The 26,750-nt window shown below is 32.7% G+C and overlaps 1 protein-coding gene across 1 annotated transcript in view; it reads right to left on the reverse strand.

Moving 5' to 3' along the window:
- The window catches only part of LOC118201180 (uncharacterized), a 120,398-nt gene that overhangs the window by 28,579 nt on the left and 65,069 nt on the right, over window positions 1-26,750 (reverse strand). The window contains exons 22-26 of the mRNA XM_035373233.2: window positions 21,613-21,677; window positions 14,444-14,581; window positions 14,153-14,301; window positions 1,682-1,794; window positions 1,307-1,426 (exon numbers count right to left, since the gene is read on the reverse strand). Coding sequence (XP_035229124.2) covers window positions 1,307-1,426; window positions 1,682-1,794; window positions 14,153-14,301; window positions 14,444-14,581; window positions 21,613-21,677 — 585 coding nt within the window. The remainder of the gene's footprint in view (window positions 1-1,306; window positions 1,427-1,681; window positions 1,795-14,152; window positions 14,302-14,443; window positions 14,582-21,612; window positions 21,678-26,750) is intronic.

Raw genomic sequence — 26,750 nt, forward strand, 5'->3', positions numbered from 1 at the left:
CAAAATAAGCCACGTTCATTGGATTATCATTAACTGAAAATTCTGCTTTGAAATTTGCTTAAATGAGCTTTAAATGCATAAAAAGGACAGGAAAAATACAGTGCGAAGTTTGAAATCCGGATATCCAATATCTGGATCTCCTGACCACCACCATTATTTTTTTAGAAACGTTTGGCAAAAAGGGAGAAACAGATTCCAAAAGTAGCAAATGCTTAAAGCATTACGCATATGCTACTTTTGGAATCCAAGCATTTCTCTTAGATTTGCAGTACATATTTTTTTTCATATTAAAGCATGTGGAGGGTCCTGATTCTTTATTTCCCTTTCAGTACTAAATAAAATACCACATCATTGAACAAACACAATGAATTATTAGCATAAATCTGTATGATCAATACTTTGGCTCTGTAGCCGTCTTATTCCTGGACACACATGTAAAATCAAAATATTATGTCAAAGTTTATTGTTGATTTTATGCTTCTGAATGTCATTTTATACTTATGCCAACTTGGCAAATATTTTTTTGTTAGTTTTTGCTTCCATCACCATATGACTATCAACTCACAGCAGCTTCAAAAATTGCTTACACAGCAATGTATAAGACAATTTTTATTTTAAATCTGTAGTATGTTTCCAAAACCAGAAAATATTGCTACCATTAATGAAAAAAGGTGACAGACAAATTTTCAAGAATGAAACAATTTCAATTGATAATTTAGTAAGAATTCTCAACATGATAATTACAGGACTTTTCAACTAAATGAGATATTATGTCTGTCTATAAAATTAAAGAAAGAGAGAGTATTAGCACAAAAAAAAAAAAAAAAAAAAAAAAAAAAAAAAAAAAAAAAAAAAGAAACAACTAACACAATTTACATTGAAAGAAATATTTCATAATGCAAATAAATAAATACAAGCATACTTTTCTTTGTAAATTTTAATTCCTTAAGGTCATCAATGCCTCATTATTTCATAAACAACAATTTCAGATTTTTAATTTTATAATTTCTACATATTTCTTATTAGATATAAACTGGTGATTTAAAATCTGGAATATTCCCAAATACAGAATCTCCAAAGTCCCGATGGGTCCAGATTTCAAACTTTGTATTTTATCATTTGGAATTAGAAAAAGAAAGTTGCTAAAAATAATATATGCATATATTAGGAAATTATCATTAGATGTATGGAAATTCCCAGATTTTGACTACATCAAAAACACATTTTTCCATGAATTTTATTTATTATTCATGCCTTTTTTATGAGTTTTATTGCTACAGATAATGTAAGAATAAAACCTGTCTACCTATCTACTTGATCCCTAAGAGCTGCTAATAGATCTTGAGCTTCCTTTTCTACTTCCTTATATACCCCCTCTTTGCACAATGTTGCAGAAAAGGGATGAAAGCACTGAGCTATAAATTCTCTGAAAAAAAAAAAAAAAAAAAATAGCAGTGTAAATATTTCAGGTCAAAAACATATAAAAAATTAAATATATTAATTTGACGTTTAGTTTAAAAATTATATATGGTCAATAATATCATAATACTAATTTGAAACTTCTAAAATCCACAGTTTTCCATGGAGACACAATTTTGATTAAACATTTAACTCATTAGTTTAAAAAGTAGAACTGAAACAATATATATACATAAGTAAATAAATAAAACTTTTTAATCACCTGAATATCTGTTGAGGAAGTAAAATAATTCGCTCTACTTCTTCTTTGAATGCATTTAATTCTTCAGTTTCAAGCTTAGCTTCAAATGCAGCTAAAGCCTGTTCTGGATGAATCTAAAATCAAAAAATTTCCTCTAACATACAATTTCTTCTAAAATTCCCATCTTTAATGCTTTTCAATTAAATATATAAACACAATTATCAAGAAAATTACACTGAATACAAAACAGCATATAGCTTCAAAAACAAGAAACAAAAAAAATTTTTTTGATTAACTTATTCAAAACGTAATGGACACAATCAAAAGCAAACTCCAAAATGATTGAATATGCTCAAGAGGACAATAATATAAAAGAATATTTTTTTAAACACTCAATTAACAGGTTAAACTATAAATCTTATTCAAAGGCACACAAGAGTACACATAACTGTATCTGTAAAAGAGAAAGGGCTAACTACAACCAACCCCAAATACAGCATAAAATTGAAATTCAATCAGTTAATTGATTTCAAGTTCTGTTCTATACACGTATATTATACCCTTCGTGGAAACAATATGACATTCTAAATTTTCATTAAATAAATAAATACAGATCTATTTAAAGGTAAAATTCATAATTGGATTAAATGATTACATTCTTTGCACCAGCATGTTTCTGATTCCTGCTCTGCATAATGAGATAACTTAATATAACTTAAAAAAATTATTATACTGTGAAATTATGAAATATCCACTACAAAGTTTTTTAGATACTTTCCCTCACAATTTCATTCTACTTGGTTAATAGAAACCACATTTGCAAATTTTCCCTTTGTCTGATAATCATACCAATGCATTTTAGGAGATAGCTAAAGTTATCTTTTCATAGATAAAAATAATAATAGTTCATGAAATAATCAATAATTATCACCCATTTTCATTGGAATAAATAAATGTGAAACCTCATCATTAATATTCAATCCAATTTGATCAATATATTTCTGAAATACAAACATAAAATACAGTTTCACCTAAAGCATGCTTCTCTATGAATTTCCATAATTCAGGATCTCATTTCAGTGTTTTAAATTTTACAGACTTTAACGGCACCAAATTATCACTTGGAAGAACTTTTGAGTCACCCAGAGGGCATAGTGATTATGAGAGCTTACTGTGATACTGAAGGGCATGGGTTCAAATCCCAGAAAAGGGGCATAGACTTTTGTAAATGTATAGTGTCTGTGCGGCACCAGGCCACTATAAATATGCAGTGAGCCGGAAGGCCTCTCGAGAGGTTGATTGTAGGGGAAGAGGGGTGGAGCAAAGTCATACTGTTACCTGTATGGAGTTCAGGCTCTTGGCAACGACAGGTGCAATTTTGCTGTCCTTGCTATGATGAATTTCAGAGGCTTGTCCTGATGTTACTGTCAGACAAGTGAGATAAGTCACAACAACACAACTTTTGACGTGAACAGTTGTTACCCATTTAGAAAAATGACAGATATCAGCCTTCTAAGAAAATTTAAGGTCTGGAATCTTTATTAGAAAAGCGACGCTTTCTGATATTTTATTGTGGCAGGGGATTAAGAATTTAAGTTTTCTAGCTCTAAACAAGGAAATCTAAATCTAACCATCTACATTGATTTATAAAATATCTTCCATTATGCTGTATGATAAGCTTCTTACATATCCAGCCATAATTTTTCAATTTTCTGATGCAACTTTTATCAGCCGAAGAAGACCATTCTTAGCTTTAAGTTAACATACATTTCCTCATTTCCAAAATCAGATATTTTCTCTATACTTCAGCAATATTTAAAAAAATAACTCAGCAAATTTTTTATAATGTTTTAATGATAACTTTTGCTTTCAGTACAAATAATACTCATATTTTTTAGTCCTGTTTATAAGTCATCCTTTAAAATCCACCAGTAAAACATATATGATGGTCTACAAGTTTTTTTAACTCATTTAAACACATACTCAGTTGGAAAAAACAAAATCAAAGAATATATTTTAATCTGAAATAATTTTGAACATTTTTCATAAATGGACATTAATAATTACAAACAAACTTTTTTTAATAAACTTTGAATAAACTTTTAAAGTCAAATATGAAGGAAACCAATGCAAGTCCCTTGTATCACTATATTTGATAAAATTAAATGCGACTGAGTAATGTTATTCCAGTATCAATTATTTCCTTTTAATTTAATTCAATGAATTGGTACTTTTCTTCTTTTCAGCTTCTACTTGTAATGTAATATAAGTTCACAATCTTTCCAGTCTCATTTATACTGGTATAACATTAAAGATATGGAAAATTAAAAACATTTTTTTTTTGAAAAATAAGAATATATATTTTATTTCTATATTATTTGAATATTAATGCTATGAAAAATAACAAGATATGCAATAATAACTATTGTAACATATTTGTGTTACTATGCTACCAACATAATTCCACTAAGAAATGTAAATTACCACAGACAATTATCTGTAGATGGTGCGCACGCTTAAAAATGTTTTTCAGTTATTCTGTAAGTTTTGACTACTAAAGTTTTGCTGTTCATTCAAAAATGGCGAGAGTTCTTTAAACTTCATTACAGACGTATATGTTATATCTAAAAAAATTTGTTTTTAATGTTTTTTTTAATACTTTTAACTTTGCTGCAAGGTGCCGGACAAAATTAACAAAAAAAAAAAAAACAAAAAAAAAAAAAAAAAAAACAATATCAAATAATTCAAAACATTCAAAATCTAATTCATAATATTCATATATCATATCGACATTCTTATAAACATTCGTATAGTAAATCTATCAATCAATCGTATATCATATCTATCAATCAATCGTATAGTGGTAGAACAATCTAACTTTTAGGTTTGCGTTGTGAGTAACCTATGCCAAGGAAAAATCAATAACCCAAAATTCAATTAAATTCCAGGTTTCTTAAAAGCTTCCCGGCTCAAACAAATGGAGGGGCATGACAGACCACAGAAACTACACTAAATTAAACAAATGAAACATAAAATACATATCAAACACATTTATTAATTTCTAGAATATTCAAACATATGATAACTAGGTAAACTGATCAGTCCCCTACAAATTAACCTTAAGAGGTAAATTAACATATATATCATTTTAAATCTTATACTCAAGTTAGGTGTACTAAGTTTTTTTTTTTAACATTACATAACTCACAATTTAGGCAGTTGTACCACACGTATATTAATATAGTATCATTACTTGGCTACAATTTAAATACAAAAGACAGAAAAAAAAATTCACTCACAGGGTGAAGTTCATACATTCAACTCCTATGCCATCATCGACTGATTAATATGGAGTGCTGATAGTTCAACAGGTCGTCCTAATCATTGCGATGACCATTCGAAGAGATCGAGAATGCCATCATCGACGGATTAATATGGAGTTTTAGAGAGTTCAACAGATTGTCCTACTCATTTTATTCACCATTCGAAGAGATCGAGAATGCCATCATTGACGGATTAATACGGAGTTTTAGATAGTTCAACAGCTAGTCCAACTGCTTTTAAATCAGGAACGCTAACGCTACAACAAAATCTGTATTAAGGTAACCTCGAGAATGTCAAATTAAAGTTCTTGGGAAAATATAACGAAGCAGCAGCAAAGCTATATTTTGCATAAGCACTTAGTCTCAACTTGAGCAAAATTCTCATCAGCTGAAAGCCGACAGAAATTCAAGACTGCTGCCCGCTGGTACACGGCATTCGCGAGAGCAAGACCCGCAAAGGGGTCAAGCCCCCACCACTTGTTTTCTTCTTACTCTTAGCTTGAAAGAATCAGGAAACAGAATCAGAATGAACTCTATCCTGGTGCAAGCACCCAGGAAATCTCGGTTTCTTTGCCTCTGTGAGTTCAGAGGCTTTCAAAAAAAAAATCATAAAATTAAATCTTACCAATCCCGGAATTTTATGTTATCTAATTTGAGAAAATGACACACCCATGACGAATCAAACACCAGAAAATCTGACAATGAAATCCGAAAAACATCTGCACACATAACGTGAGAAAAAGAAGTAGACCCCCCAACTAACAAGGAAACTAGCTTTTATGAGCATCCAATTATCTAACTTAGTACACCTCCCACTGTCTTGAAGTAAGCAAAACTGCAAGCTTTACAAAGCGACAGGAAGAACAATTTCCGTTTCACACGCATTAGCTAAAAAGGACCCTACTGCCTCCATTGTTAGTAGAAAAAAAGCTATAACCAATAAACCAGATGTGTGTCCTCGCAACTGTCTCCCGCCTTTGTTACAATTCCTACTCAAGAATAACAAGTTAAATAACACCTTAAGAGTTTAAGAATACTTTTTTTCCTGATTAAAATACACATGAATACGGAAAAAAATATTAGAATAATAATGACTTAAAACATATTAATAATTGAAATTCGCGACATAACATATACAAGAATAAATATCTGGTGGTAGTCGCTGGGAACAGTTTTGTAAAAACAGTGTTTATGTAAAAACAAAAGAAAATACAGTACTTGTGAGTATAAGTTTTAATTAATACTGTGCCATTTTGTAATAAAATGTTGCATCTTATTTTTGAATTCAACTAAAAGAACGATAGTTTAAGCTTTTGGATTAATGTGTCAAAATATTGAATGTTTTTTTAAAATTTGAGCTCTTGTATTAGAGTGGCAAATTTATTACGTTGATATTAGAATATTTCTATTATGAAATTTGAGCTCTTGTATTAGAGTCGCAAATTTACTACGTTAATATTAGAATATTGCTATTATAAAATTTCAGCTTTTGTATTAAAGTCGCGAATCAAGAATTTTGTTTCGTGAATCAAGTTAGAGACTTGAATTCTTTTTTTATTTACTCTAGTATAATTTATTAAGAGCAATTGCAGATTTTTGTTTATCGGAAAGCACATACGTCTTATTGCATTAAGTGTTTTAGGTGGAAAAAAAATACGTTGTGTCTACTTGAATTTCTAATAAAAAAACGTTAGATTGAGCAAGTTGATTTGAATTTTTTAGTATTGTCTAAAAGCCTTTTAAAATGAATTTTGAAAATGCTGTCGAAGAGTTTTTCTATTTTCAAACATGTCATTTCTTGCCAAGGGTAGAAAACAAGACTTAATAGAGATAGCCAAAGAATTAGGTGAGGAAATGCTGCTAACTAGTAAGATCCCAGAAATAAAAAAAATAATCACCGAAACTCAGTTTTATGATGAGGAAGAAGTTAAATTAATTCTAGACCAAATAATTGCTGAACACCTGGCTTGAGAAGCGAGAGAAGAACACCTAGCTCAAGAAGCGAGAAAAGAACACCTAGCTCAAGAAGCGAGAGAACATCTGGTTCAGGAAGTGAGAGAAGAACGTCTGGCTCGAGAAGCAAGGGCATACGAATTGGAAATAAAGCAGCTTGAAATTAAAAATCAAGTAATACGAGCTAGAGAATCAACATCGAATACAGTAGAATCAAGCAACAAAATCCAGTTGTCACAAATTACTCCAAAGTTTGATGAAAAAAGGGATGAAATGGGACTATATTTGATCAATTTTTGAGAGAAAAGCTGAAATGGCTCAAGTACCTAAGAAAGATTGGCTGGCTTATCTTTTGGGTGTTTTACCCACCGAAATCTCAAATATGTTAGCCAGAGAACTATCTGAAGATGCGAATAAGTATGAATATGTGAAAAATCTAATCTTAAGAGATATAAACTTAACAGTGAAAAGCTGAAACAGTGCTTTTATCGACATAAAAAAAAACTCCTGAAAAATCTTGGAGAAATTATGCTAATGAATTTTACAATTATTTTTTGGAGTGGATTGCGGATTTAGAAATTAAGACATTTGAAAATCTGAAAGATTTAATAGTTACTGAGCAAATTAAATATAGGGTTTCCATGGGAGTAAAGAATCCTTTTCTCAACAAATGAATGAAATTAAAGTCTCCATATGAGTTAGCAGAAAAATTACACTCATGTCCATAAATTAAGGATAATTCGGAGTCATGCGGAAATCGAACTCTAAAATAAATATATCACCTGTAAAATCACTACACACATCTTCAAGAATCATATGCAAATTTCAGGAAGTAACCAGATGACACCGATAGTACGTCACAATGACGAGAGTGTAAGAGAGTGATACATAAGGAATACAGGAAAGAAGTAAAATTGTTTGCAGGCGCTTTATAAGCATTTCAGTGCAATAACCGAATAGTTATGACACAAAGGACGCATTTAGATGATTTTTTACGTGGTAGAATTATCGGCCGTCTGGAATGTGGGCGTACCCAACTGAAAGTATCAGACGAACTTGGAATTGCCCAGAGTGTCATCTCCAGCCTTTGGCAACGATTCCAAATTGATGGTAATGTGAGTAGACATTACAGCACAGGTCGGCCCAGAGTTACAACGCCGAATGAGGACCGGTATTTGGCAGTTACTGCCAAAAGAAACAGGCGGAGCACAGCCTCAGACCTGTCTCGTCAGCTCTCTTCAGCCACTGGTACGACAATTTCAAGGCAGACCATGTACAGACGGTTAGGGCAGATTGGTCTATATGCTCATAGACCTGTCAGATGCGTTCCACTTACTGCAACTCACTGTCGCCTGCGGTTAGCCTGGAGTAGAGAGCATGCATTGTGGACACCGCAACAGTGGGCTTGTGTGATTTTTCCGATGAGTCCAAGTTTAGCTTGCAGTCTGATTTTCGCCGGACTTTCATATGGAGAGCTTCAGGTACCCGTTACCACCAAGAAAACATCATTGAATGACACCGTTACGGTGGTGCAGGAGTGCTCGTTTGGAGTGGAATTATTCTGGGTTCCAGAAATGACCTGCATGTTCAAATTGGAACCATGACAAGCCAAATCTATCGGGACATTCTGGAACAACATGCACGTTTCTTTCGGGGCGCCATGGGCCCACAATTTGTGTTTATGGATGACAACGCCTGTCCTCACCGTGCAAACATCGTAAGCGAATGCCTTCAATCGGAGGATATCACCCATATGGACCAGCCAGCATTCTCATCGGACTTGAATCCAGTAGAGCACGTGTGGGACATGCTTGGCCGACGAGTTGCAGCCTGTCAACCTCCTCCTACATGTCTACCGGAACTTCAGAGAGCATTGCCTTTTGAGTGGTGTAATATGCCCCAAGATCAGATTGATAATTTGATACTCAGCATGCATAGGCGTTGTACGGACTGTATTGCATCGTCTGGGAGACATACAATGTATTAACAATCATACCAACCATGTAATATTGGTTTTTTGTAAATAGGTTTTTTTTTTTTGTAATTTGCTCCAGGAAGAAAAATCACTAATTTGTTTAATAATAACATATAGCATTTTTTTTGCTCTTTACCTTTTGTTTAATAAATAAGCTTTACAAATAAGTCAAATTTGTTTTGCTTCTAACTCTTCCTTTGCCTGATGTTGCATTATCCTTAATTTATGGACATGAGTGTAGATGAGTACGAGAGTATGAAACAGAGCTTTAAGAGGAAAAATCCTAGAAAACAAGGTCTGAAACTTCAAGTCATCAAAACGTGAACAAAATACAAAGTGGTTATGAAAATAGACATAATGCTAAAATCTCGAAAGATTTTAATCATAAACCTATAATTAGGACAGAATGTTCTAATAAAATTGATAAAAAGGAATTTGAGAAACTTAGACAACCTTGTTGTTATGAATGCGGATCCTACTCGCATCTTCGACTTCAGTGTGATAAACTAAACAAAAATTTAGAAACTGTAGCATTCAATAAAACTGTACCCTCAAATGAATTTTCCAAAAATACACTCTTTAAAAAAAAAAAAAAAAAAAAAAAAAAAAAGAAAGAAAGAAAGAAAGAAAAAGAAAAAAAAAAAAAAAAAACCCACAACGTACCCCGATGCACCGAGAAGATATAAAGCAAATTGGACACAAATTGATATGCATACAGGTTTCGACGGAAAATGCAAAATTTTACATTTTAGCTGCCAATGAATGAACGGTTGTTGCTACAGCTCATCTGATCTGCACAACTGGCACGATATTTAAGGGGAGAAATTATGATTCTACGTCATAAATTCTTCACGAATTTCATTCCGTGTACTCTGGTAGACAGTAACTATGCCTCGAATACAGGTGCGCGAACGATATGCGCAAATGTCAGAATTTGAGAGAGGTCGTGTAGTTGGGTTCAAAGAAGATGGTTAGTCTTATTGGCGAATAGCTCGACATTTGAGCAGGAGCAATGGCACTGTTAGACAATGCTGGCAGGAATGGGTGAACCATGGCCACACACAGCATCAAGAATGAAGTGGTAGACCTAGAGAAACAACAGAATGTGAAGACCACGCAATCGTCAGAGAGGCACTCACAGCCCCAGATGCATCATTATCATCGATTGTACATGCAACTAGTGCTTCAGTGACCACAAGGACCATTCAGAGACGGCTCACAGAAAGGGGGCTGAGGTCACGATGCCCCTTGCGCCCACTACCATTGACATCTGTACAACGTCAAGCCCCATTGCAGTGGTGTTGGGCTCATTCGCACTGGAATGTCACTGACTGGAGTAGAATAGTCTTCAGTGATGAGTCCCACTTTGAACTGAGCTCCGATGACCAGTGAAGGCAAGCCTGGAGATGCCCTCAGACAGCGGTGTGATACCAACCTGACTGCCTTCCGGCAGACAGGCCGACAACCAGGTGTGATGGTGTGGGGTGCCATTTCATTTCATAGTAGATTGTCATCCGTCGCAAGCTTACAACGTAGCGGTACGTCGACAAAGTTCTATGGCCCGTTGTGTTGCCCTTCATGTCACACCACACTGGGCTTACATTTTAGCAAGATAATGCCCTCCCACACTGCACATGTTTCTACTGCTTCCCTTAGGGCTTGCCGAACATTACCTTGGCTAGCAAGGCCGCTGGATCTCTCTCCTATTGAGCACGTTTGGAGCACTATGGGCAGGGCCCTCGAACTAACTCAGGATGTTGATGGTCTAACGCACCAGTTGGACAGAATTTGGCATGATATTCCTCAGGAGGATATCTGCAACCTCTATCAATCAATGCCAAGCCAAATAAATGCTTGCATAAGGACCAGAGGTGGACAAATGCATTACTTAACTTTGTGAAGCTCTATCATCCAATAAAAATACATAAAAGTATTTTTATTGGATGATATATATTTGAGAAAAATTAGATGATCAATAAATTATCCAATTTTTCTCAAACTGTAATCATCTATTTTTCTGTACATGTACCTCACTTCTACCGATTTTCGTCCCATTCGGATAACACCTTCTTGGTGCGTCATTTTTTTTTGTCTAAGAGTGTAGTTTTAATGATATTATGGCTCCATATACCAGCCTAGGTAAAGTAAATGGCTGTAAAATGCCCATACTTAGAGATACCGGTGCAACTTTGGATTTAATCTTGGTGCAACAAAGACCAAAGATGCATTATTCAAAAATTTTTATTGGCTAAATTGTTACAAAGATGTCGAGAATTTTGTTAAAACTTGTGACAAATGTCAAAGATTTGGAAAGCCGCAAGATAAAAAGAAAGCCCCTTTGAAAATTGTCCCTGTTAACACAGAAATATTTTCAAAAAGAAATGTTGATGCTTGTGGGCCTCTGCTCGTGACACCTTCCGAAAATAAGTATCTTATAACTGCAATCTGCATGTCTTCAAAAATATGCGGATGCAGATCCTATTGCAAATCTTTGTTCAACCACGATTGTTGATGTTTTCCTTCAAATTTTTAGTCGAGTGGTATTTCCAAAGGAGGTCCAAACCGACCAAGCTACATCTTCCACAAGTGCGCTGATATTGAATTTCCTAGAAAAATTTGAAATTAAAGTTGTACGAAGTTCTGTTTACCACCCACAAAGCAATAAAAAGAATTCTTCGAGTCCTATGTTTAGAATCTGGTTTAGACTGGAATAAAATCTTACCTCAGGCTTTATTTGCTCTTCGAACGACTACTTATGACAGTACTGGTTTCTCGTCCATAGAATTAGTTCATGGCCGAAACTTTAGAATTCCAATTATGCTATTGTATGAAAAATTATTTGATAAAGAAGAGGAAAAAAATATCAAGAACTAGCTGTCCAGCATATGGAAGAAACTAAAGAAAAACAAAAACCCTACAATGATTTCAAAGCAGTAGAATGTAATTTCAAGAAGGAGACTTAGTTCTAGTTGTAGCTCTATCCAAACAAACTGTCAGTTAAATGGGTAGGTTCTGTAAAAATAATTTAACAGTTATCAGAGACAAATCATGTAGTCAAGTTTCCCGAGAAAAATAAAACTCAGGTGCACCACATTAATATGCTGAAACCGTATTTTCAACGAGCAGAAAATATAAACTTGCTATGTTTAGAAGACAGGATAAACGGCTATGAAGATGAAATATCGAGTCTAAATTATAGCGCAGAGATTGAAATGTCTGAAGTTTTGAAAGGCATCCAGTTGAATTCACTATATCTGAAGACCAATGAAAAGATTTAAAGCAGTTGATATACAAATATTCCTGTATTACATCTAATGAACCAGGATGTACTGACCTTAATGAACATGATATAGAATTAGAAGCAGAGAGACCAATATGTGCAAAACCTTATCAGATGTCTGCCAGACAAACCAAGATTTTAAAAACGGAAGTAGAAAAGATGATGAAACTCAAAGTTATAGAACCAGGTGAATCGGATTTTACCTCTCCACTCATATTGGTTGAAGTTCCTGGAAAAGAAGCAAGACCACGAATTGATTACCGTCGCTTGAACAAGGCAACTACGACACAATATTTTTCCTTGCTAAACATTGAACATTTAGTGTAAAAAGTGTCATCTGCCAGATATATAACTGTTCTAGATCTTACTTGAGGTTACTGGCAGATCCCACTAACTAAAACAGCTCAGCGTTATGCTGCTTTTGTGACAAGTTTTGGAACATTTAAACCCTTAAGGTTACCTTTCGGGCTAAAAAATGCACCATATGATTTTAGCCGCTGGATATCAGTATTATTAAGAAACTGTAAAGAATTTGCTGTACCCTATATTGACGATGTTGCGGTATTCTCGCAAACCTGAGAAGAATATTTGAAGCACTTTGAAATTATTCTGGAAAAGATGAAAATTGCTAAAATGCATATTAAACCTTCGAAATGTCAGTTTGCTCAAACGACCATCAAATATCTAAGTCATGTAGTAGGACAAGGTCAAAGAAGACCAGCAGAAATAAAAATCCAAGCCATAAAAGACTTCCCTAAAACTATCATGAAAACACAGGTCCAGTCAATTTTAGGACTTGCGAGGTATTATCGAAGGCACATATCTGAATTTTCTGTGATTTTTGCACCACTGACAGATTTGTTAAATGGAAAATGTTGCAAATCAACCATAAATTGGACTGATGATTGCCAAAACGCTTTTGATGAACTTGAGAAACGGTTAACACAAAATCCAGTCTTAGACAGTCCAAACTTTTCTCACCCATTTATCGTTAAGTGCGACACTTCGAATAATGGTATTGGTGTTCTATTATCACAGATAAATGCGAAAGGCGAAGAACATACAATAATATTTCTTAGCAAAAAGTTTTTACCTACTGAACAGAAGTACATACAATCGAAAGGGAGTGTGCTGCCATTGTCTTTGAAGTACAAAGGTTAAAATTCTACCTAGATGGACTTCATAAGTTCATTATTCAGACTGATCATAATCCTCTAGTATGGTTGGATAAAAACACTGGGACTAATCCTAGACTATTACGATGGGCTTTGCTCTTACAACTTTTAACTATGAAGTTGCACATAGAAAGGGGAAGCACCATCAAAATGTTGACAGTTTAAGTCATTGTATCCAAACATCTCACAACTAAAAATATACATTCTAGGAAGTTTAAAACTTCAATGTTTAAATTTTTGTAATATTAGAATATTACATTTTATATGCTTATTTTAAAGTACTTGTACTCATTTGGTCAGGTATCTAATTGTATTTGTTATGTACAGGTTTGGAAATCTTTCTCTTGTAAAATAAAAAAATAAAATTAAAATAAATAAATAAATAATAAATAAATAAAAAAAATTAATGCATTTAAACTGAAACTTTTTTTGAAAGATCCATCAATTTGAAAGAAAAAACTTTTCTTCGGAAAGTTCCCCGAGAGGGGAGGAATTTAAGACTGTAACGTATTTGCTTTGCTACGCTACCAACATATTTCCACAAAGAAATGTAAATTACCGAAGACGATTATCCGCAGACAATGCGCGTGCTTAAAAATGTTTTTGAGTTATTCTGTAAGTTTTGACTAGTAAAGTTTTGTTGTTCATTCAAAAATGGCGAGAGTTCTTTAAACTTCATTACACTATCTTTGATTAAAAAATACTTATTTTCCATTTTACCAAATGAAAATTGTACAATTTCTCAGCTATAACGAGAAAATGCTTTCTGAAAGTTACTTGACATACTTGAAAATAATGATCATTAGAAAGACCAGGCCCAGATATACGTTTAACAAGCCAGCTATCACTGGATGGCACCCGACCCCGTCTCTTGATTAGAATATGGTACATTGCAACATCCCAGATGATTCTACAGCTACAACGCAAAATAGAAGCTGCAAGAGAAAAACACACATTAACCAATGCTCTTGACAGAAAATAAGAAAAGAATTAATTAAAGAAATAAAATAATAATAATATTAAATCAATAAATGAGAGAGAACATTAACAAAGAACTTGAATAATGAAATATTCTACCTAAAAATACAATGAGTGAAGCTACAGGACAGATGAAAAAAGCAACTGCCACAGCAAGAGAAGGCTGCAAGATGCCTTGTAAACATATGTGCCATAAAAGTGCTTCCATAATTATACACACTTTGTTTCTTGGAAGACCTTAAAAAAGTTACTGAGCAATGAGCATAATAATTTTTAAAATTGTTATCAATGGCATTAAAAAGAAAAAATTTAAATACACAAAACATAAAATAGAAATAGTAGCAGATCATTATGTAATCATAATGCATAATCACTAAAATCTCATTAGGCAAGAAAAATATAATGAAATTGATTTTAAAATATGAGATTTAAATTAAAGAGAAGTTCAAAGTTCATATTTCATAATCAACTTTTTTGTTTTTAAATATCTTTTACTTATTGCCCAAATTTCAATAACTCCTCCATGCTCCCTAAATTTTTATTAAAATCATAACAAAATTAATCACTTGACAGTAATTAAGTTTCACAATGAACTATAAATAAAATCACATACAAGCTTGTTACAATCTAGTTTCTCTAACCTAAATCATCATAAATTTTACTGGCTATGACATTGCATTCTTCAGTATATAATTCTCCTGTGTTTCAGCTAGTAAACATCACTGATGCAAGAAACAGAAAGTGACTCTTCAACCCACCATAATAAAGGAGCAAGCGGCAAGAAACTAATAAAAACAAGACAGATATTTTAAGATTGCTTTTTAAATATACCACAACTGAAAAATTATACAGTCAAAAGTCGTTAATCCGGACTCGTCGGGACTTCGGCAATTCCGGATTATAGATCATCAGTTTAAATCTGGTAATATGGAATGCAGAAATTATAAAATTAAAAATATGAAACCGTAATTTATGAAATAAAGAACAATTATGATCTAAAGGGTATCAAAATTTACAAAAAAAAAAAAAAAAAAAAAAAAAAACATTTCTTTCAATGTAAGTTGTTTAAGTTGCTTCGTTTTATGTGATACTTTCTCTTTAATTCTATAAGCAGACATAATTTCTTCTTCAGTTACAAAGTTCCGCTGTTAAAGTCCTATAATTGCTGTGTCTAGAATACCGACTAATTTGTCAATCGAAATTTTTTCGTTTTCAATAACCTCTGTATCACTTTCTTCTTTATCAGAAGCGAATTATAATGACGAGGAATTTGATTTAAATCATATCAAAGATGGAGTACATTGAGATGAAATACTACATTCAGTAACGAATTATAAGCGAAATAAAATAAAAACATCTGCCCTGAAGATAAGGATAGTGCTGACAGATTAACTTTCAATTCATTGCGCGCCACGGCGTTTTGGCATTTTCCGCCCCGGGCCGCAGAGCAGCTTGAAATTGATAAACAGATTTCGGAATGGTTTGAGAAACGAAGGATATACCTTTATCCGTTTTTTGCAGCAATTCCACTTTTTGTTTGATGGACTTCTAAACATACTTTCGCTTTGTAGATCCTTTACATATTAGTAAATACATATCGAAAATTCTATTTCACATAATCGAAAGTTCAAACTTACTTTTATAAAATTGCTCTAACAGTTTGCAAAAAATAATAAGCCGGATCCAATTCGAAGATTCAGAAACAACACAATCTACAACATTAACTGAATTAGATAATTTTAGCTTAGCTTATACCCTCTGTTATACATTAAACGCGCAAGCGTAAACGTATTACGCACATGCGTATTCGCAGCCGTAAATGTCTTACGCGCATGCGTCAACGCGATGCATGCGCGGAAAGTTTGTAGCTTTGAGGTCCGGATTATAGATCATTCCGGATTATGGGTGTCCGAATTAATGACTTTTGACTATATTTAGGTATCCTCTTATTTGAAGTTCAGGAATAACATCATTGCCAAAAACTTACAAATGACTGACATGTAAATCCACCGCTCTTCGGTTAACAAAACATTAACTAAAGTATTATATAGGGCACCTACTGAAAACATTGTGGATGAAACAGTACATGACGAAAACAAGGGGTGGGAGAAAAGAGTGCAAGGAAAAACACTGCAGTTCAAAGATATCATGGTATAAATCATTACCATAAAAAATAAAGCAGAAAAAATCATTGTAGTTTTAAAAACTGTCATAAAAAGTATCACGGTAAAAAATAAAGCACCTACAGATGATAACATTACAGACATGTTTTTCACGTTTGAAAAGTTGTAAATGTGTATTTGCATAATGATTTGTAAGCACAAGTAGGAATGAGGAATACTTTCATCTCTATATTTCATATTTTTGGATTAATTAATATATATATATATATATATATATATATTGCTTACAAAGCAAGACAGAAACTTAAGCATTCAGAAGCTGGATATGAATAGAAAATTAATGTAAAATATAGCAGTTAATAAAATTTTTAATTTATGTACTTAACTATTAAAAGTCATCATTTAATTAATCTCATTTGCAAAGTTGTACTGGCAATTTTTCATGAAAAATATAGTCTAAAAATTTAGAAAAGGGAACATAAACAACGGAATGAAGTTACTTATATTAAAACTGTTCAATTAATTATCAAACTGTATTTTCTTTAATCTTCGTTAATTTTATAATTCTATTAGCAGAAATTAAGCTTGTTTTATTTCAATTTATTCCTCATGTTAAAATGTCATTAAAATTTTTATATACAGCCTGCAGTTAATTGTTTGAATGCTGATTCGAAACATGTCAGGAGGAAACTTCATAATATTTCAGCAGAAAATTTGGATTTGTGGAAAGTCCGTGGTCCGAAGTTGATTCACTGCTCACCTCTGTGTGATGCTTTCTATGTTCCTAGTGGTAGCTTTGCTTGTGGTGACATCTATGGGTCCAAATCAGAAGTACAGTGTGAGAAACTATATTGGCATTGGATAGAACCTGGGTCTGTTTCATGCAAATAGAATTCTCTACCATTAGCACTAAAGAGCTCTTGTGCACCATGTTCAAGAATTCTGACTCTTGCAACTTGCGAGCATTGAGTGGTTACAAAGACACCACAGATTTATTGGATTATTACCAAGCACATTAGAAATATCTGCTTAAGGTGATAGAAGACTTTGTGGAAGACTTTCTAAGAACTGCCTTGTATCCATGTTATATATTAGGAAAACCACAAAATCTAAAGCAGTCAGTTCATTTGCTGGGGTTTATCTATCAGTGTTCAGTGACTTTACATCTTAGTCATTTCTGGCCATTTCTCCAAGAGAATACTAACAAAAACTTATTCAATTTCACATCATTCACTGAGAAGATTGAAATTTAAAATTATACCTAAAAAATTTATATGCAGGTTTTTTTCATAAAGAATATATAATTACAGTGAATCCTCTTTGTAACTATCTTTCTAAGATGACCAGTTCTTCTGAGAATATAAACAAAGACAATTATTAAACAATACTTCTCTAAGATGATGACTTCCATGGAAGATTAAAACAAGATTTGGAATTGTGAATGGTCACTTTAAAGAGAATTTGTTTACACTTAACTTTGCATTTAAATATTTTTATAAATAATTTAAGAATATTATTTAATTTTTTCAGATATATTTTATTTGTATTTTTTAGCCCAAAGGGTGTTAGCCTAGAAGGGCTATTAATTTCAAAGCAGCATTTTGTGTCGATTTACTTTTCAAACTGTTGCCTCTAAATGTTATTGCCATGTATTTTAAGTATTATTATTATTGCCAAATACTTAAAGAAACTAAACAATGAACAATCTGCATGAATGCATCTCACATTGTGAAAAACCAACAGTACCTAGAGCTTTCAAATTTTGAATAACGTAGTCTTCTAACTGAACATGGGCACTTGGAAGCCCGAATTTTGAATTTGCTTTGTCTATTTCAAATTTTGGAAAACGTTAACGAATTTTTGATTAACAAACTCAATGATTTCAAAGCAAGCAGTGGCAACATTGTACAGAAAAAAAAAAAAAAAAAATTATCTCCAGCACATGAGACTGTATCGGAAATTCTTTTAAAGTATTTTGTTATATTGCTGTTGAATAGAATTTTATGTGTTTTAATTGAAAGGAACATGATATTTAAAAAATAAAGGTAACACACAAAATGTTAAAAAAATGCCCTTTTGGGTGTAATATAAAATATTTCAGATTTTCTTTCTTTCTCTTTTTTTGGGGGAGGGGGGTTACAGCTTGAACATTTATAATGTACAGTGAACAATCTTCCTAAATTTATAACTTTTTCTAAAAGTGACGAGTATATCTATGAAATTTTGGTATTAAATCTTATCTTTAAGGCAACCAGTTTCATAGAAGGTTAAATCATTTAGAGCATAAACGGTTATTTTAGAATGAGTTCACTCTATTTAGTTTTCCCACTCAGACAATTTTCATTTCCTTTAGTAAGCATGTAACTTTTTTTAATTGGAAAGATTTTGAACTGTTTCTTGTTATTTCTTAGCATACAGTGAATCATCTCATAGGGACATTCTTTGAAAGTGACCAATAATCAGTTTAGCAGCACACAGGCATATGTTATCTACTAATTGTCAAACACTTTTTTCTCCAGGTACAAACCATCTATTTCTGATTCTGGCCCAAACAACATTTTATATTTTGTTAATTACCAATAGTCACTAGAGTCACTACATAGTTAAATGGGAAGTTTTCCACGAGCTGAAAAATATCAGTTAAGATATTCGCAATTTATAGGGACATTCTTTGAAAATGACCACTAATCCATTTAGATGCATACAGGTATATGTTATCTAGTAATTGTCAAACACTTTGAAAGATGTTTTTAAAGATTAGAACATCATGATATTTAACTCAAAGTTTACCACAAGTCATCAATCCATTAATTCAGCATAATACATTTTTTTCTCATCCCGAAAATTTGATCCTTGCGATATCTATGGATGAAAAATATATGAGAGAACTACAGCTGTTCTGATTGCCAATCACTTTCAAAGGGAAAGACTATTTGATACTTCACCATGCTAAACCTCAACTTCAAAACAACAGACTGCATCAACATCATTTGGTGGGATAGTTGCAATATCTTTCTTGCACTATTAAGGCACATTACAATTCAGGACATGGAAAATATATTAAAGACTGGAACATTATTGTACGAGGGTTGGAACTTTAATAGCGGCAACACAGCTGAAAAAACACTACACAACAAAACCAAAGAATATTACGTATACCACACGTAAACTACATACCTACCTTACCTCTCAGCAAAAAGACTCGTCCTGCCTACGTCACGCGCATGCGGAGTGACGCGAAGAACGAATCCTTGTATTAGCTCGCGGTCTAAAATAAGTGTTGTCAGGATGTTTTCAAAACAAGAACAACGATGTTGGATAAAAATTGAATGTGCCAGAGGTCGTACAGTACGACAGTGTCATCAAGGGCTTCAAGAGGCTTGCGGGGAACCTGCATTGCCTTACAGAACCGTAGCAAGATGGGTGAAAGCATTCAATGAAGGACGCCAAAAGTGGCAGACATGCTGCGGCCAAGTCGTCCGAGTGTCAGTGATGCAGACATGCAAGCTGTTGCCGCACTAATGGACAGTGATCGCCGCCAAACGATTTGTCAGCTGGCCAGACAAACACGATTAGCTCATACAACTGTGCTGCACATTCTGAAGGAACGCCTGTCCAGGAGAAAAATTGCTACACGATGGGTTCCACATCAATTGACGGAAATGCAGAAATGGCTACGATATGATGCTGCCCGAACTCACCTGGAGCACGAAGGAGATGCTTTTGTACGCCGTATCATTACGCTGGATGAGACTTGGCCCGATCGTACCAGCCAGAACTGAAACGCCAATCAAACGAATGGCATCATCACGGGTTACCACGACGTTCGAAATTTCGTCAGAACCCCAGCAATGTGAAAGTTATGGTGATTCTCGTGTACGACTGTGATGGTGTCATCCTAACGCATACCATTCCCCCACAGCAGACCGTCACTGCGCAAAATTACTGTTCATTTTTGGAGCACAATCTCCGACCAGCTTTGAGAAAAAAACGGCGACACTTTCTGCAGAATGCTCCTCTCATTTTGCATGACAATGCTCGGCCACATGCAGCGCAAGCTGTGATTGATTTGTTCACGCGATGGGGCTGGGAAGTGCTTTACCATCCACCATACTCCCCAGATCTAAGCCCTTGTGACTATGACTTAATTCCTAAGATGAAGGAACCACTTCGTAGCACTCGCTTCCAAACTGTTCCTGAGATTCTTGCGGCAGTAGACTGGTGCATTCAAACTATGAACAAAACAGGCGCTGCTGCAGGTATTCTGTGACTTCCACATCGTTGGAAATGGGTTGTACACAATGCTGGCGACTATATTGAAGGACTGTAAAACATGGTGACATGAATCACTTTTGTATTCCTTGTAAATAAATGGTTGCCACTATTAAAGTTCCAACCCTCGTAATTGGATTTCCAAAGCCTCAATTGTCACATCCAGGCTGTAGGACAGTGTGTCAATTTTGTGACCAAAGCATCTAGAAAGGTGTGTGGCATTGACACAACAGACGGCTCGATTAGGATGACCCTCTTATCAAGATGTATTATGCCAGCATTTTTCCAAACAACTAACTAAAGTATAATCTTTTGAATAAAAAAATTCAAAATGATAAATAAATTCACTGTTTGTTAACTAAAAATGAAAAGTAAAATGATTAGAAATTATGAAGTGCTATTGTTACCAAAAAACTGAGCTTTTTATGCAATCAATAAATAATTTGAAATTACAAGTTAAAAAAATTTTTCTCATTCCTCATGAAAATTCCCATTAGGAACATAATAATGAGTTTAGTAATTATAAAAAATGGCAAAATTTAACTATTTTTTAAAATTTTGAGCATGATGCAAGCATGATAAAAGGTATATTCCTATATGAAAACACTTTTTTTTTGGTATAGTTAGGCTTTGGACAACTTTTTTTAGGGCATAGTAATAGACAAGTTTTTTTTTTCAGCCCATCTAATTATGCATTTTTTAATCATTAACATTTCCTTTAGTAACAATGTTATATTTCTTCTTTTGATATTTTTTAACAGTTTATGAAATATCAAAGTTTTAAACATATAGGTTGATAAGGTTTTCTAGGTTAATAACATAAATTTTCATTCATCAAATTTTGCATGAACATTAAATGTAAATATTTCTTACCAGGACTATCAAAATCATACACAAATATCATACTTAAGTGGAAAAGCAATGTTGCAGATGGCACCCTAAAATAAGAAAATAGTATCAGATAAATGTTCAGAAAATGTGAAATTGAAATTCTCAGATCAATAAATACTTAAAAAATATGATGTAAATTATTTTATATGTAATAATTTCAGCTACTCTAAAGAATAGGTTATTTATAAATTGCATGCTACTTAAAAAACATCAAGCAAAATTAAGATGCACTGCTATCCAGAAAAAAACATCAAATTTCATTAGTTTACTCAGCTCTAATGAAAAAAAAAAAAAAAAAAAAGTGAAGTGACAGGAAACTGAAAATATTTGAAACAGAAGTACCTTTCTCTATAAATACATTAGTGTCCAGTACATGCTCATTTTTAATTACATTCAAATTGGAATAGGTCCTGTTTGAACATTTTTTTTTGGGGGGGGGAGGGGAGTATACAACATTTGTTTGAAATACAACTCAAGTTCCTTGAGATATGACTGTGCACACTACAATTGTTTACCTCTTTTGAGATAATGCTACAACTTTCCATGAGCATCAGAATGCTTTTTGCTACTATTCAGTAAATAACCCACACCATAACTCTGAATTTTTCAAGTGATTGTGTGCTTTTTTTCACATAAATATTTTGTAAATTCATTAACTATGAGTTTTAGGAAAGCTAATGGGAAGATTATAGTGATGAAGGGGATCACCATGGAAGTGAAAAAAAATTGTTGAAAATTATGAAGACGGCATACATATCCAAGACTTGGCTACTGCATACTGTAGCATCAAATATGATTGGACAAAGATGTCATTAAATAAACTATGTTTCGAAGAGGGCGAAATTGATTACCAAACCAAGATCAGAGATTTTGGATCATGTGAAAAAATTGCTTTTGATCTGAAAAGCATCTACATACAGGCATTTCACATTCAAAAAAATCTTTCTGTTCTAGTTAACGACAGTAATTCCAATCCATCTTTGCCTTCAGCCTTTATGGAAATTATGTTTTAGTTCTCGTTTCATCAATAGATGGTGCCAGTACCTTAACTGATGTCCAGCCATTCTTATCTTATCTAATCACTATATCCCGTTCATTTGCACTTTGGCAGCTGAGGATGATTGCTTGGTAAAACCATCGAAACTAGTCTTGTGAAAATTTGAAAATATAATGCTGATTTTTGTTGTTTGAATTCTAAATTAATATCTACATACAGTATTATGCAGTACTTCATTTATGTACAGTATATATTTTATACAATGCATTTGTATTTTAGTGTCAATTGGTGTTATAATAATACCAAAACTTTTTTTCTACATGAATGGATTAATTATTTTCCCTTTATTCCTTACTGAAAAAGTTCATTTGTTACACATTCAAGGATCTGGAATGGATTGATGACCAAAGATTAATGACTACTGTATATATATATATATAATGTGTGTGTGTACCACTGTTTATAATTAACATATATATATATATATATATATATATATTCTAATAGATTATTTAATACATTATCTCCTTTGACAAGGTAGTTAGAATTCTATTGAAATGAAGTAACTCATTAACATTTTTTAAAAACTGAATCTTGAATAAATTTAAAATGGAAACATCAAAAATGAATCTTGAATAAATATAAAGTAAAAACTTTAAAAAGGTATAATTAAATGTGAAAATGCAATCAATAAACTAAGTAATTATCATCACTAACCGGAAATTAGTTGACTTTTCAAAGGGAACAAACCAACCTCCGATCAATTAACAATAATTAATAAATGTGAAGGTGTTTCATATTTTTCTCAAGTAAGAATTATTACTTGTTAAAGACAAAAATGCTTTTTAGTAAAATGAGTTAAAGCTAAGTAAGTTGAGTTTAAGTGGGATGAATAGAAGTAAAAGAGCTGTTTAGAATTCAGTAAGAAAGTGGCTGTTCCCTTAAGTTTTAAAATCAATCTTAAAATCATGATATATTTTTGTAAGTGATGTTCTGTAAGTTTTGTAAGTTTTATTTTCTTACTTGAGAAAAATGCCCCCACCCTGGCAGAATAGCCACTTTCTTACTAAATTCTAAGTGGCCATTTCTTATTATGTTCTAACAGCCACATTTATTAATGAAATGGCCAAATGCAAGAAGCTCTATAGCAATCACAAAAGAGCTACTGAAACCATGTGCATTAGAAATGATAACAAATGTTCTGAAAAAGAAGCCTCAGACAAGCTTAAATGTGTGCTGTTATCAAATAAAGTAACTCAAGTCAAATTAGTGACTGGACATTTTAAAACCAGACCCTTAAAAAATTCTCTCTCCAGCTGGACAAACTAACAGATGAAAATTGCAATCAGCTCATTGCATTGGTGAGGCATGTTCATGTAATGCCATAATGGACTATTTCCTGTTTTGTAGAGACATGAGAACAACCACAAAAGAAAAAAGACATCTTCCATTAAGTGAAGGATTTCTTTGTTGCTTCTTCATAAAGCATGACTTAAATATAGAAATTTTTGGTTCTGTGTGTACTGATGATGTTCCTGCTATGCTAGGAATTAAATCAAAGATTTCTGCACTGATAAAACAAGAGATTCCATACTTAGAAGGTACCAAAATTTTCTTTATCAACATGGTTCAGCATCAAAAAGATGAAAACTCCAAAGATGAAAAAAGTTCTTGACACTTCAGTAACGGTCATCAAATTGATCAAGGGTTGTGCTCTGAACAATCTTTGATGAATTTGGAAGCAAACATTTGGTTCTGGTTTTCCATATAGAAGTCTGCCGGCTGTCATGTGGGATGCTTTAACATTGAGAGAAGTCAAAGCTTTTCTAAAGGAATGAGACTTTTTGAATTGAGAGAAGTCAAAGCTTTTCTAAAGGAATGAGACTGCAGACTGGTTGGAAAAATGGAATCACAACAATTCAACCAAATGATAGTCTATATGAGCAATATGTTCACTCATATGAATGAATCCGTCCAAGGGAAAATGTGTGTATCTATCCAAGGGCAAAATTAAAACATACTGACATGCTGCAAGAAAATAAATAGTTTCAAAGAAAAGTTTCAACTTTAGTTTTGATGAGCTAGAAAAGTGAATCTTTTTAAATTTCCATTATTCAAAGAAATAGTTGATAACAATAAGTCTCTAATTTCAAGTATATGTGCAGAAACTGTGGACCATTTGAAAATATTATCAAAGTCATTGAATGGTATTTTAAAGAAGCTAAACTGAAAATTTCAGAAATATGGATTAAAAACCCATACTTATTCAATTTGGATGATAAAGAACTGAAGGAAGATCTTACACAAATTGTGTTCTTGAAATGCAGTTTTAAAGTAATACTTTGGAACAATATTCATTTTGAGCAATGAACATGTTCCTAAAACTTAGTGAAAAGTCACTAACTATGCTCTTCCCATTTGTGATGATGTACTTCAGTGAGTCTAGATTTAGTACCTTTTTGCCAATCAACACAAAATTCAAAGTTTGGATGCATAAACAGATAGGTGAATGATTTAAAAAAAAGGTTATCCAATAAACAGGAAGAATTCATTAATGTTTTTTGGAAGATTTACACAAATGTTAATTTTTTAATAATTTTTTAGTTTCCAAATTTCACCTTTCTTTATTATTAAAATTTGATTATACAAATATCATTATTTTTTTAGAAACTTCTTTAGAAGGTGTGAAAACATATTAATAGTTTTTTAGAGGTGGAGGACATTAAAAATGTTGGGAAAGTGTGTGATGATGGGATAACCAAAGATCATATTGTAAGCGTTGGTTTATAAAAGTTTCCATATGAATATTACTGGGTAAAAAATTTTTGCTATTATTCAGGTGCAGCAATAGCATTATACTAGCTGATCTAAAGTCATGTATATCAAACCTTCAGATTCCTAGAAATTCGAAAATGATATTAATGGCACATTGTTTCAATGAATAATATCTTTATACAAGCAATGTAACACTTTAACTTTCAGTTGCAGTTTATGCAGTTAGCTTTAAAAACCGCTTATTTGGTAGAAGATGGAGATGAGCTTCTTGAAACACTAAGCAGAACAAATTTTAAGATTGAGCATCACTTTGCAGTGTGTAAATTTGCTTGCGATACAGTCTTACAAAATGCTTTGTTGGTGATTGCAACTTTGTCCCCTATGTCCGAACTCAAAAGAGAAGGACGGATTTTTTTTTTTTTTCTTATGATGAATGCTTACAGTTTCTTAAAATCAGGTTATCAAGCAGAAAATCACTGTTTTGTTCGGGAACATATCAGAATTTTTTTAAAAAATGCTTCAATAACTTTTCTGTAAGAATGCAATCTGAAGTAACGCTCAGTCATAAAAATTTGTTCTGCTACACAAAAACTCATCATCATCTTGAATTAAGCAAATTATTTTTAAAATTAACAGCATAAACTGAATTAAAATTTTAAAGAATAATCACTTATAACAGTATAGGGTGTATGGCCATTGAAATATTTGCTATTAATACCTAGGAACTTCTAAAACTTTTGAAAGTTTGATGTCTGTGACTTTTGGATCACTCACTACAAGAATCATTAATCATTTGACAGGTATTAATTTTTAAATGATGTTATTCAGAAAATTTTATAAGCATTTTATTATTTTTAGGACTGAAAAAGGAAATCAAATTAAAAAAGGAGAATTTAGAGCTATTAAAAATACACCTTCATCTTGCATATACAAAATATTTTTTTTAACCTTATTGTGATAAGATATCAGCCTAGCCTACATTCCAGATGTGCACTATAATATGCACATCCAAGTTCAGTCTGCCAAAATGATTTTTGTTTAATGAGATGATACAAGCAAGCTTCTATTTACAAAAAAATCTTTTCCTTATCTCACATAAATAAACTGATTTTGTTTTTGGAAATAATTCAATGTTCTATGATTAGCATCTGAATAATAATTCATGGAAACTAATATACCCAACAAAGGTAACATTGCAGGTTCAGGAAAGTTAAGACTATTTCTTTACATCTGATTTTTTTTCAAGTTTTGTTGGTAATTTGTATATGAAATGCAAATGTGGAAGTTTACTAGCTAGACTTAGCTAAGGATGATTTTTTATGCATAATAATGAAAGACTTTAATTATG

This window comes from Stegodyphus dumicola, chromosome 3 (assembly GCF_044657685.1).
Source record: "Stegodyphus dumicola isolate Sdum_Otavi_A_Nest chromosome 3, ASM4465768v1".
NCBI lineage: Eukaryota > Metazoa > Arthropoda > Arachnida > Araneae > Eresidae > Stegodyphus > Stegodyphus dumicola.